At 45.9% G+C, this 13,990-nt stretch overlaps 1 protein-coding gene across 8 annotated transcripts in view; it reads left to right on the forward strand.

Annotated features, from left to right (window-relative positions):
* Positions 1–13,990, forward strand: part of LOC142568075 (G patch domain-containing protein 2-like) — a 127,035-nt gene that overhangs the window by 24,722 nt on the left and 88,323 nt on the right. For 7 of the 8 annotated variants that reach the window (XM_075678172.1, XM_075678176.1, XM_075678170.1 and 4 more), the window contains exon 3: positions 2,374–2,589. The exons of the other annotated variant lie outside the window; for it this stretch is intronic. In XM_075678172.1, the coding sequence (XP_075534287.1) occupies positions 2,374–2,589 (216 nt within the window). The remainder of the gene's footprint in view (positions 1–2,373; positions 2,590–13,990) is intronic. 8 annotated transcript variants of the gene reach the window in all.

The following is a 13,990-nucleotide window of genomic DNA, read 5'->3' on the forward strand; positions in this document are numbered from 1 at the left end:
AGTGATCACATGAGATCACGTCACCTTTGAGCTTGTTTGAGATTGAGTCCTTTTGAGAGGCTGCACAACCATTTTGTTTGGGGATGGTGCGAGGCCACTACGAGATCCACAGAGCCCTTCTGACCAACCTCGCATTTCAAGAACTGGTCCTGCCATCCGCGAATCGTGGACGTCGGGTCACTGAGCCACGGTGGAGTTTGCCTACTTCTTGGCTATGAAAATTGCTTGTTGTTCGAAGTGAGCCACATATTGAATGTGCTAAGTCGCCATAACGTCATGAATAAGCGTAGTTGAAGCATAAAAGACCACAGGGCACTGCAGCACCACAGTGTTGCCAACTCAGTATGCCATCATAACCCTAGATTAATACCCAAAGAATCTCTAGCTTGCAAAAGAAATCCCTAAAATTGTTTTACAATGACGATGCTGTGCTTTTATTCTTTTCCTTCTCATAATCAGGGTTCCCTGTGAGTAATTGATCTAGGTAAACATACTCCTTCACAGGCTCTAGAGGATGACTGGCGATCTTGAACTCTTGTTCCCTTGCCCGGCTATTGATCATTATCTTTGTATTCTTCAAATTAATCTTCAACCCCACTCTTATACCCTCTTTGTTCAGGTCCTCAATCATTTGTTGTAACTCGTCCCCAGTGTTGCTGAACAGAACAATGGCATCTGCAAATCTAAGGTTGCTGAGATATTCGCCGTTGATCCTTACTCCTAAGCCTTCCCGGTTTAATAGCTTGAATACCTACTTCTAAGCATGCAGTGAATAGCAATGGAAAGATTGTGTCTCCTTGTCTGTCCGCTTTCTTTATAGGTATCTTCCTACTTTTCTTGTGGAGAAGGTAGCTGTGGAATCTGTAGATACTCCAAGATATTTATGTAAGCGTCCTGTACACCTTAGTTACGTTATGCATCTACGACTGCTGGTATCACGACTGAGTCAAATGCCTTTTCGTAATCCATCAAAGCCATATAGAGAGGCTTATTGTACTCTGCGGATTTCTCGATTACCTGATTAATGACATGGATGTGATCCATTCTAGAGTATCCCTTCCTCAAGCCACCCTTTTCCCTATGTACTTCTCATGTATAACCAATTATGAGGCATGGTGAAATTTTGTTGCAGTTTGCTTGTAAGCTAAAATTTCACTCTGTGCGTATGGCTATAAATTGTGTACCATCAATTAAGTTGATTGGCTGCTTAAGCTCTGTTAACCATTTCTTGACTGCTGATGAGTATTGTCACTGGAATTTTTGCCTATTTAGCTGGTGATGAGAATAGCTATCAGGAAAAAAAAAGCTTGCAGTTTAAACATATCACTGATGTATCAATCATCTTGCTTCTAGTTCCAGTTTTTTACACTAGAAGACGGCACTTGTCAGGGTTAGGAGCCATTATGTGTAATTCTGTTTATGATTGGCTTCATGAACGCTGGCATTGGAAACATTGCTGCTTGCGCACCACATTTAAGCGAAGTCTGCGAGAAATTTAGTACGATCTTTTTTCATTTACTGCTCTGCAGAAAAGGTCAGTCTCCCCATCGGCACTTCAAGAAGCAAGGCTGCATTCACATTTGGTCTTGAAGCAGGTGAAATTGGCAAAAACTATTAAAAATTTACCCACCTAGGTGGCAAAATGGGCGGTAAAACAGGTGGCGAGCCAGATAAGTCTTGGACTGATTTTTTTTGCCACAGGAAAGTGAAGTCATTCTTGTTCACCGGATGCTGTACTAACATGTAAACATCTGATCGTAAAATTTAACATGGCACCAGAAGTGTCTGCTGTGATGCTGATCAGTGTGATCATGAACCAGCCTGTGCTCTAAGACAAGAGTCACTGGCTTTTCAAGGACATGCTGGTCAGCATTACTTACGATGCAACATTGTAGGACTGGAGGTGCAACAACAAAGCGTTTGCATAACCGACCTTCTCGCCTTTTTGCAAAGCTGGTTGAACCGACCTCCGCCACCACTTCTCAGTTGTACACTTCTTCCATTGTTCATTGCCCATTTCTGGTGAACAACTAGCTAGAAGTATCAAAACAATTCCTCTTCCATGGCACAAGAAAGATGCCGACTACACGCGAAGTTGGGCAGCATGATCATTCTTAATGACGGATGGGTCAATGAATGAACTTACCGCTTGAATTGGTGCAATGAAGAGCGCCATCACACGAGCAAACGTGTGCAGATAGAGGGATGTGGGCGAAAGTGGCAGCGGTGGCCGCGGCAGGGGCGAAACAAATGTGAACATCTTCGACATGCTCGAAAAATATTTTCTGCCCGCTTGCCGCTTTCCAAATGTGAACGTAACCTAAATGAATTGAACGGAATCGTTTGATTCTCCATCAATGCTCACTGCTGCAGCTGGATGCTCCCCAGAGTGACTCGGATGACCTGCTCCAGCGACTGTGTGCATGGCGCCATCGGCAGGCCAATGCGGCCGAATCGGACTCACTCAATGAGAACTGCCTGCCCACAGCAGCGCGGCCACAGAGACGCAAGCGAAAGCTGAAGCGTATGGCCGTCGACCTGGAACCGCCATCCGGGGACTCGTCCCAAGGATTGCCGGACATCAACAAGGTTGACACCAAGGAGTTCTTGTTCAATCTACTGTTTTAACTCTGGTAGGAAGCAGCAAGGAAACGAATGAGGCTGAATCAAAATTGTGATCATAATGAGGTTAAAATGCAGAGAAAGTGGTGGAGGAGGAATGGTTAGCATACAGTATCTGTCGCTTTTTCATCCTGCATAATGAACACACAATTGTATGCTGCTGCATGGCTGAAACTGTGGTTGCCTGGCACATTGTTATACAGTTGCCGACAAAAATAGTAAAAAAAATTGAACAGCCTGAGAAACTCGTTCACCCGAAAGAATAAAATTTATTAGGCTGGAAGCAGCTTAGAAAAATCTCTAATAATGCCCTACCTCATACAAGCAATCAGATTTGCCTGGATTTGCGAGTGACGTTGTCTCTGTATACAGTCTTACAAGAGTGTCACCGCATTGGCAATCTCCGTTGTCGGAGATCACTAAAAAGAAAAAGGGATCTCGCATCATATGATTATGATGATAGTGCTGATCGAAAAAGGAAAGAAACTAGAAAAAGTGCTGTCCCATAGAGCGTTTTGTCAGCCAAGGAAGAGCAGGCATGCCCTCCTAGACTGGAGGATGTTGCACTCTCTATTTAAAGCGTGTGCCTCCCAATCTTGGAGGCTTTAGGGTGGGCCACTGCAAGTCAAGCCAGCAGAAAATCCAACATGGCAGCTTCCAAGATTGGATAACGTGGCTTGTAACAAGTGATTTAGCCCAGAAAATTGAACTTTAGGACCTAAATTCATCTGAAAAATCGGTCGTGAAAATGAATGAGCATTATGGCAACCCTGACGGTGCATTTATGAAGTCCGGAATATCCATCAAGTCCAAATTTTTGGATTCTAAAAAATCCATCAGCAACTGTATATAGACAGTCAACATCCGATTTTACAGCCTTCCTGGAGGCCACAAAAATGCCGGAAAAATCGGGCAGTCTGAAAAAAATTTCACTTTTGCCAGAAACATGAAGCACCAATTGTGACAGCAAATTAGTAGACAGCTAAACGAAGTAAGGATAGTAGTTTTATAAACTTGTAAACATAGGGATGCAAACATAGTAGTAGCCGTATAAACTTGTAAACATAGGGATGCAAACTAAATTAACAAGCATGGTGTCACGCATGCACCAGCAAACGGGAACGCATATGACTCCGTGACCGTGGAAACTCACTGTCAAAACGTTGGTGGTATGAAACATGGCAGCAGCAGCGAGCAAAGTGACATTCGTGCTGTCTATCGCTTCAACACGAAGTGAGCGGCGAGAACGCACACAGCACGCACAAAGGTACGAGTCGCCGACGCACGTAGACTCTGCCCTCAACGTAGATTGCTCTCAAGATTTGGCTGCGCAACCACGTGCAGCCGCCACATTCGCAGTTGCAGCCAGAGTAGAACCCTCCCCCACCCCTGTTTCCCCTGCTGCTCTCAACATTGGGTGCCACGTGCACAATGGGAGAAGGCGCGCTTCCTCCCTGCTTTTGTCTTTTTTGCGTGGGCGAGATTGAGCCACAATCGTCAGCTCCTCTCGCCCGCCTTCCCTCGCACATACAACATAGGAAACTCGGAAACAGTTTTATTGCCCTTGGACTTTATAACGAACTGTTGCCAACGGTGGAACTGCACTTGGAGTGCCCATATAATTGCTATCGCAATATAATTAATGCATGCCTCTGACTGCCCCAAGGGCTCATACCGCCACAGGCATGTCTGAAGGAAGCCTGTAGGCCTACCAGTACACTTATTAGGCATATCAGCACTCATACTGTGACAGCAGAGGGTAGCTGCATGCCTGCGTAAACTATAATTTATAAATGCATACCATGTCCCTTGACAGTTGCCCATTTAAACTCTCAGTATGCGTCACCACAATACATCTTGGCTTCCTTGTGCGATGCAGATGACTGCCCCGTTTATTCTTGTTGTTTTGATCCTTGACAGCAGCTATATATTACTATGACAAGAAATAAGACATCAGTTGTTAGTGCGCCTACGTGCTGTCTCGTGTCCCTTCTTCGTGTGTTGTTTTATTCGGCGCCGTCTTTGTAATCATGCTTAACCAACTAGCCCACCAACACATGCTCAGTTACATCAGATATGTTTCATAGAGTAACCGCGGTATAGTGGCAAAGCTGACTTTGGGAACCAGCATTATTCAATGTTTCATTATTCAACCTACGAGCGATGGTCAGAAAAGAGCACAGCACTCCTCCACTCTGCAACGCACAAAGGCGCTAAGGCAGTGTTCGTGAGCTCTCTGACACGGCACAGAGAAGGTTTCGGAATCAGACAGTCAACAAACATTGGTTTATTAACCCAAGAAATAACACAATGTGACAGTCACGCCACTTACAGGCAAAGGCTCACCACATGACTGAATGAGTACACGCACCTGCGGCGCTAGCGCTAACAGTGTAGCAATCCACCAAGCGCAAGAACCAGAAGTTGCGAGAGCAGAGGTACCATGTAACTGAATCGTTGCGGGCCTGTGAGAATCAGCGGTGATGAAGCACTCTGTGGAAGAGAGCTTGGGTGGAGAGGGCACCCCGAGGCTACCACTGGCGAGGCCAATCGGGGGCCGTCTTAGTGATGTGTGCCTGTGCGGGGACTTGACGCTGGGAGGGAGAAGCGCAGTTTGTGCTGGAAATTAGCTCCAGTGCACTAGCTGTGCTCGCCATGTTGCCATGGGCCAACAGTTCCTGTAGATTGAGCTAAACACCACATGCCACCACAAAAGTCACTGGGCTCCCTGGATTGTGCAATGACAGAAATAGCAGGCTGGGTTGATTGGCAGCCTGGTTAGCAGTGGTAGCCAGTGTGTCCACACTCGGCCAGGGGTTTGAGCTTGATTTGGCAAACTGGTGGCTGGGAGCGGCAGCTGAGGCAGTAAGGCTGGCACGAGAGGTCAGTGGCCTTCAAGGCTGGACCAGCCATGGCAGGCAGGACCAGGGACAGCAGCCCACATGGTCAGCAACAGACTGGCAACGAGGAGGAGAGCTTAGTTGCCGCTCCAGCAGGTGTATGAGGCCTCACGCAACTGGTGAACAGATCGATGGCAGAGCAGGGTGGCTCATGCTCGTTGAGAATGTCACTCAACTGTGCATGAGGCTAGTGGTAGTTGGAAAGCATGACGACATTTTCGGCTGAGCGGCGAGGCTCCCACTCGATATTGACTCTCCTTTCTCTCGGGACAAGGATAGGCCAGCGAGGGCTTTTACACCAGCAGCAAGTCAGGGAGGCTCAGCCATGGTGCCCTGGACATCGAACTCCACTCTAGACAAAGACTGGCCAGTGAGCGAGGTCGTGCCTACGGCAGAGGGGATGGGCTGTGACGCAGCACACTTGTCTGGGAAAGGCGCTTGGAGCAAGCAGGCTTATTCTAGCAGTGGAGTGGAGTTGCTGCACTGCATTGTATTGAGCACTGTGCTGTGCTCGAGGCAGGGAAAGGAAATGAACTGTCCAAGTGGGGTGGCTCACACGCGGTGGATGGCACAGTGCACGATGCTTGGGACAAAGGGAGGAGGCCAGCAAGTGTATTCGTGCCAACATCTAAGTGGTGTGGTTCCGATGCAGCACTGTAGGCACTCAACTGTGCTTGGGACAAAAAGAGGCCACTGAGTGCGGACAGCACATCGAAGGGGCTAGTAGACACCCGTTCCGCACGAATCTCAAACAGCCAAGGGCATGGCTGGCTTGGCTAGGGCTGGAGTACACATCTGAGCGGTTGACATCACCAGAGGGTGCTCTAAGAAAGGGATCATTCTTGGTGGCCGAAAAGTGAAGAATTGATAAGGCGAACTTACTTCATGCTGTCAGGATCCTCCGTTTCATAGGGCAATAAGTCCGTAGCCAGCGGGTTAAGCAGGAACCAGGGCCATGAGGAGGCCTGCTCTGATGCCATGCCGAAACTGAGTTGGGCGTCAGTTATGCGGAGACTGGTTTGCTCAAGGCTCACCCTATGACCGACAGTCTGAAAAGGGCACGGCGCTTCTCCACTCTGAAATCCACACAGGCGCTACGGCAGGGTTCGTTGATTCTCTGACGTGGCACAGAGAAGGCTCTTGAATCGGAACATCAACAAACCCAGGCTTATTAACTCAAGATACAACATAGTGTGACAGTCATGGCACCTGCTGTCAAAAGCTCACCTCAAGCCCGATTAAGTATGCGCCCTCTGTGCTTGGGCTAACCGTGTAACAGTTTACCAAGTGTGAGAAGGAGAAGATGCGGGAGCAGAGGTCCCATGTAACTGGCTTGTTGCGGGCCTGTGAGCACCTGCCGCAGCAATAAAGTGCTCGGCGGAAGAGAGCTTGCCCCTGGCATGGCGGTTCAAGCTAACCACCATGTGTGAACTGGGGGACTAGGTGCAGAAAGGCACCTCAATCCCCACATGCTTGACCCTTACCACACTTTCTGCGCTTCAAAGTCATCAGTGAGGATGGTGAGGCTGGTGTTCGCACCATTGCTGACAGTAGCTAATTATTTCAATGATATACACGGCACTGAGCAGCAGCAAGCTTAATAATGAATGTTGAAGCAGCTAGGCCTAGCATTTGGTGCAGTGGTGGCTACGGCTGCCAGTGGATCGGAGTGCAAGGGCGCTGGTTCGAGGCGGTGAGATAATCAAAATGGCCATGGTGGCTTTGATTAATGCCATTTCAGATCTGTGGTCATGGCAACAAGTCTGGGAATTCAAACTGTGAAAGGTTTCAGCATCCAAAATACAGCCGTTCTTTTGCATTGGCGCTGTGAGGTACATGGTGGAATTATCGGGCATGTTCAAAAAATCAGTAATTGAGTGTGCATATACACTACTGAGTTTTAAACAATTTATCCAAAGTGAAATTTTTTGGCAGTTAGCTTTTGAGGTGTGGGAAAACTTATTTTAAATGTACACTAAAGAGAAAATGATTTTGCTAACACATTACAAAGTTAACTAATAAATTAAATTTCACCGATACATTAGTAAAATTAGCCTTCCACACTAACAAAAGGACACTCTTACCACAAGAAATCGCTTGGTAAGCCAGAAAAGACTCAATAACAAAAGACTGGTGGTGATGCTGCCTTGAAATGCCTTCACCATCATAGATTTTGACGCCGTCTGCTAAGGCTCGGTTAAATTTTTATTAGTAGGGAGGGACTAAATTGTATTCTAAAAGAGACATGCTGAAGTTAGGCAGTTTTGCAAACATTTACATAACCACGATGGCAGAAATGTCAAAAAATACTTTGCAATCAGTGACGTCCCACTGATGTGTCGGCCCTGGAGCTCTGGCAAGAAATTCAAAACTGAAACTTTGACCGTCATTTTTTTTCTAATAATCAATCTATTACTGCAAAGTAAATGAAAGCACAGCTCTTCAAGTATACTAAACGGATTCAATGTTTCTTTATGGTATCTCTTTAATATTGATATCCACCTCTTCACTCCGCAAGCATGTCTTCTCCGGCTCTTCATTGGATCTGCATCATGCTAGAGCAGCAGTGCCACGTCATGTAGAATCATCCAAATATGTTTTCTTTTATGTGCGACCGAAGCTGTAACATTGCCCTCTTTAGTGTAATTGCGCCAATGCAGCTGCTGCAAGATAAATATACCTGGCAGCAAAGCTTCCATAGAAGCCCATACATTCAAAACATGGCGGTTCATGAGCGGTTCATGGGGCTTGTGCCATCTGTGTGACGAGGGAACATGAGGGGAAAAAAATACTATGACCCCATAGCCGTTAAAAACAGAAGTGGCGTCATTTTGTTCTTGAAGGCGCGGAATTTTTGGTGGCCTACCATTAGAGCTGTATATTCAGATACCCCACCATTTGCCTTGATGGGCATTTCGAACTTTCAGCGCTGGAAGGGATGCAGGAAAAGGCCATCCGTAGAGGTGTCGAAATCGCACCCCTGCTCAGAGCATACTCTCTTTGGAGGCTGGTGAAGGCTTTAGGTGTAGAATGCTGGTCCTATCGTAGGATGCCAAGCCCGTCGACCAGCACAATCACACAAAAACAACTAAATTAAATGATTATCTGGCAGTTGTAACTCCCCACTTTTGACTGAACAGGTTCAGAAACAATGAAGCTGCTTGCATCACCAAATTCAGACACATGTCGACAAGCAAAACAGCACAACATGTGAGGGGAGCGTGCTGCAAAAGGTGAACTTTACGAGTGCGCCTTTCTGCACACGTCAAGGGCTGTATTCCATTGCATGTGATAGTGACGTTTTGATGAGTGATGAGTGCTATCACTTGCAATCATGAGAAGCGCGTTTTTCATCACCCTTTCTCATGATGGGTGTTGAAAAAAAGGTATTTATTGCTAATAACAAAATAAAATATACTTGTCTTTTCTTTACTCGTAGGGATCTTATTTTCATTGAATGAATATAACTCTGTCTCGCTTTAATTAAAAACATTTCTTTTCTTTCCCAATGTTTGTTTCCTCCAAACGTAGTCGCACTTCAATCGCTGCTCCCATAATCACCTTTGCTGATGTTGGTGACAATTTGTTGAGAACAGCTTTTCGCCGGAAGCTTCGTGACCTATTCGGATCGACCTTGGCTGCTGTGTCACGGATGAATTTGGTAAGTTGTCCTTGCTCAAGTGTAAACACACCTTACCAAATTCTTCCATGCCATAACAAAGCACAGCATTGTATGACAGTGACCTTACCATATTTTTGCGCGTGTATATAATCTGCACCAAGAATAAAAAAAGATTAATAGTACAGTAGGGTTTTGGGTTGTATGCCAATTTCGCCTTGAGGTGTGGCCTCATAGCAGCATGCACTGCGTTGCCATGAAGCCACACCTCAAGGCAAGGTTTTTTTTCCATTCAAAGTTTCGTTCTCTCTCAGGGAACCCTACGCTCGCTCCAACCCGACATGTTGAAGCACCCTTCTTCCCTCCTTCATGGTTGCCCATTCTTCTCCTCTTTGCAGTTGGTGTTTAGTAGCTGGCAAACAGGGCACATGGTGCCAGAGCAAATAGCGATTTCAGCTTGCGTATCCTGTGGTCATACGTCACCCATTCCCGTGGCGCTATCTCGATCCGCGCAAGGCACTGCACAACGCAGCGGAGAGCTAAATCACCATTGGGATTTTCGGCTTGGTTGCATTTGCTCCGTTGCCGCTGCCCATGTGAGGGCTGCTTCGTCCGCTCTCATCCTCTGCCATGTGAATGCCAGCTGTGAAGTGCTTGGATTCACGTCACATTTCATGAGACTGATTTGTCCGCCATCACATCCGTCGTGGGAGTCCATCTTCATCAGCATTGCCAAAGAGGAGCGGAATAGAGCCGATGGCCGAAGATACAACATGGACGAGTTTGAGCATTGTTGTGTGCAGTTATTTCTACAGATTATATGCGCATATTTCTTAAAATTATTTTTCGGGCTGTTGTAATTGAGGGCATGGGGCATATGCAGAAAAATATGGTAGGCACGTTGAAGCGAGAGGCAGCAGGAAAGAAAATGTGCTCACCCCTGGTTCCACTTGTGATGATGCCAGGAATATCACAATGTTTGTCCACAGTCATTGAGTGAGATCATTTCGTGTTTGCGCGTGACAGCAGTCTTGTTAATTTAATTAGTAAATAAATATTTACTGTAATTCATACAGCTGCCAAAAACCACAAACCTTACTTAGTGTAGTTGTGAAATACTTTGATATTGCTATCAATAATTTGCCTTTTGTGTGAAACTGCAACATTTTTTTGCTTCGAATCCACATTGGCTTCCTTATTTCCGAAGACATGGCAGCATTAACAGACGCTGCTGCTTATGACATTGTGCCTGACAATGAGACTTCAGAAACAGCCACTTATGTAGACAATCTTAGTTGAGCTTGTGAGATCCTCTCATCATCTGCCTGACACTGGTTAGCATTGCCAAAATAAAGCACCAAAAGTGTCCTGCTTTGGCTGCGGTCTCACAACTCCATGTCACACTGCAGGCGGGTATTTGAGAGGGAAAGGTTCAGCTCTTAAGAGAGGTGTACTGTAAACTGTAGCTTGGAAAGACTGCTTACTGATTGCCCTGCGCATATGTTAGGCAGAATTAAGCATGAGCAGTCTGTGGGAAGTACTGTCGAGTCTAGTTACGCGGTCTACTTTTTTGGCATCTCCACTCCTTTTTTTGTTCTACAGACACACTAGCCGATGGCGGCTCATCTAAGCTCTTCAATAGATTAGCAATATTCTGTCTCTTTGTAATAAACTCTGCCTCTCACTCCGCCCCTCTTTCACTATTTAGTTATTGTGTTTACTCGAATCTAATGCTCACTTTTTTTACGATAAAACGGGCCCAAAAATCACATGCGCGTTAGAATCGAGTGTGACCCTAAATCTTTATTATTATATCGCCATCAGCATCTCAATATAGCCGCCTCGTATGCGCTCCGAGTCTAGCTGCTATAGCTTCCTCCATCTGCTGTAGTATGTGTGCTTGGGTTAGTCCACCGTCTGTCTTCCCGTTTTCTGCTTTTGTTTGCTGTATCAGTATAGAAGTGCCGACGGCAAAGGCACTTCAAGTTCATCGTGATGCCACAATTCAAATGAAAGTGATCACGTGTGCGGAGACGGACAGAAATCAGGCCGCACCGCAGGCATTTGGGGTCCCCTAAACTTGCCTGCAGGACTGGTGCAAACAGAAGTAGAGCCGTTCTGCTCTATCGGCTGCTGCGTACGGTGCAGCCACGCGACTCGTATCTTGAAAGCGATGTCCAATGGGGACAGAGTCTACACGTCTAGGTGTATCATGCTGTGTTCTCGTCGCTTAGTTTGCGTTAAAGCGAGAGGCAGAACAAAGGTCAATTTGCTCACTTGTACTACCCTACTTCCTCACTCCAGCATTTTGATAGCTAGCTTCCGCGGTCATCGAGTGAGACGTGTTCATGTTTGCTTGTGCACACGTGACAACGTGCTTGTTAATTTAGTTAGTAAGCAAATGTTTACACGTTTATGTGGCCAATAAAACTACTATCCTTACTGCGTATAGCTGTCTACTAATTTGCTATCGCAAGCGATGCTTCACGTTTAAGGTGAACCTGAAACTTTTTTATTCATCGGAACTTCAGTACCTTGGGAGTAAATCTGTTTTTGCAAATGAGAGAAAGTTGTATTTCTGTATGAAAAAAATGAGGTGCACGGTACTGTAAAGGACCTTTGTTTTTTTTTTGTTTTTTTTTTATCACAGCAAATGGGTGCACGTTACAACTGAAAGCGTGTTAGAATCGAGTAAATATGGTAAGCATATGTCCTGAGATACATGCTCGTATACTCCAATGCACAATAAAAAGAGAAACACTTCGTGAAAAATAACGCCATAGTAATATATACAAAAAGCGTTTAAAGGGCCCCTCACCAGGCCCCATAACAAATGTTTGTTATACGCTGGAAGTTGTTACGTGTCCTCTAGGGAGCATTCTGCCGAAAAAAATTTTCAAGTCGACTCATTAATAGCCGAGATAGCAATATTTCAGTGCCGCAAACTCATGATTTCAGCGAGCGGGCTCCACTGCATAGCGAGACTCCCTCTCCACTCGCCTCGTCTAGTCTCCGCAAGCGAAATTCCTTCCCTGCGTTCTCCCATGCCGGACCCCGAGGATCGCGTGACACATATGCATGCCTTCACTTTTTTTTTCTCATTTTTTTTTTTTCCCTTGGCGATGCGCACTTGCCCAGGCAGCGTTGCGTATGAGCTGTTATCGTGTCGCGCAGCAAACGATTTTGCGCCCTGTGCACAAGGACACATGACTAGCGGTATAATTCAGTGCTACACAAATACTTAGGCAGAACAAGTGGATCGCAGAGCATGATCACGTGCCGGAACATGGTAGAAAATGACATAGTTTTGGTACCTGCACATGTGACTGCATGACCGTGGGAACAAGCAGACCAAGCGGAAGTACATCTCTCTTGCTTCAGTGCAGAGTTAAGCAAAAAACATGGAGACATTCTATTTGTGTGTTTTATTATTTCTCTAAACTTCAATTCATCAAATCAAGCAACAGACTACACAAATAACAGATGGCGCCTTGAATAATTCTCGAAGTCACGTGTCACCACGAGCGATGTCACACTGCAGACTCGAGTACGTAGGCGCAGGGACGCGACTACATCACCGTCCGGCTTGGAACAGGATGGCCGCAAGAAGAAGGAAAAACGGTGTTCGGTTTGAAATTTCAGATCTTTCCGTGGTGCGTAGCAATGTAATACTTTGCAGACACGATCGTTATCACGCAATGTATGCTCTGCGCTTGTCAGTTCAAAATGGCCAGACCTGGTGGGGCAAGAGTTCTTTTTAAACAGATCACGAGCTCTGAAATAGCTGTTGCACCATAAGGCAAGTTTAATGCATCCTGTGTGTGTGGCTGGAACTGTCAAAAAGTTTGGGGAAAGGTGCAGCCTTTCATTGCAGCAAACATTGACTTATTTTCTGTTCAAAGAAATTTCGGAGGTTCATGCAGGTGGAACACTCAAGAATTGCAAAGTGGTTGAAGCTGTCAAACATACGGAAATACAAACATGTTCTATTCACCTCTGTCAATGCTGACCACTCATTTTCACATTTGAGAGCCTGCAAGCTTATTCTGAGTGTAATGCAAAAGGATAGAAAGTTGGGCAAGTTGGTACGGTAACATGATCTTGAATTGAAGCATGAAGTGACAGACAAGAGACTAGAAGCAGACAGGACGAATGCTAACTCTCAACTATATACAAAAAGTGCTTTTGCGGGAGAGCCCCGTGTGCGACAGGCCAACGAAGACGCTTTTGGGAATGGATTAAGATCGCGGAGCAAATCACGAAATTCCTATGGGCCCATGCTTGTCTCTCGTTACCGAAGAAAGGTAGGACTACACGGGACCAAGGAAAAGTGTATGTACTCGGCGGTCAACAACTCGCAGGAAACGTCAAAAACACCCTGCGCAAGGGACCAAAGTTTGCCTGTGAACTTGATTTGTCACCTCCGCAAAAGGTCAGCTTGTCGAGATCCTTCTCGTTGGGTCGCTGAAGACTTTCGACCAAGATGTGTGACTGAGTGCGTTGATGTGATCGCAAGGACAGCACCTCAGCCCTGTAAGTCAGACCACCTATCTGGTGTGTAGCATTTTTTCGTCAAGCGTCAGCTAAGGTTGGTTACTGCGGACAAAGAAGGTTTCTTTGTTGTTGTTCCTGAGGAATTGTATCCACAAAGAGCTAAAACTGCTATAGACAAAAATTTTGTTTCAGAGAAAGACCAACTTTAGAAAACCGCAATTGAATTGCTTGAGCAATTTGGTCTTGAGCGCCTCGTGTCGGGAGTAAAGCAATCCAAGAGTAATCCACCTCGACACCAATCCACCTCGACATATTTTTTAGTGCTAAGACACATAAGCCGGAATTACCTCTTTGA

This window comes from Dermacentor variabilis, unplaced genomic scaffold (genome assembly GCF_050947875.1).
Source record: "Dermacentor variabilis isolate Ectoservices unplaced genomic scaffold, ASM5094787v1 scaffold_16, whole genome shotgun sequence".
Classification (NCBI taxonomy): domain Eukaryota; kingdom Metazoa; phylum Arthropoda; class Arachnida; order Ixodida; family Ixodidae; genus Dermacentor; species Dermacentor variabilis.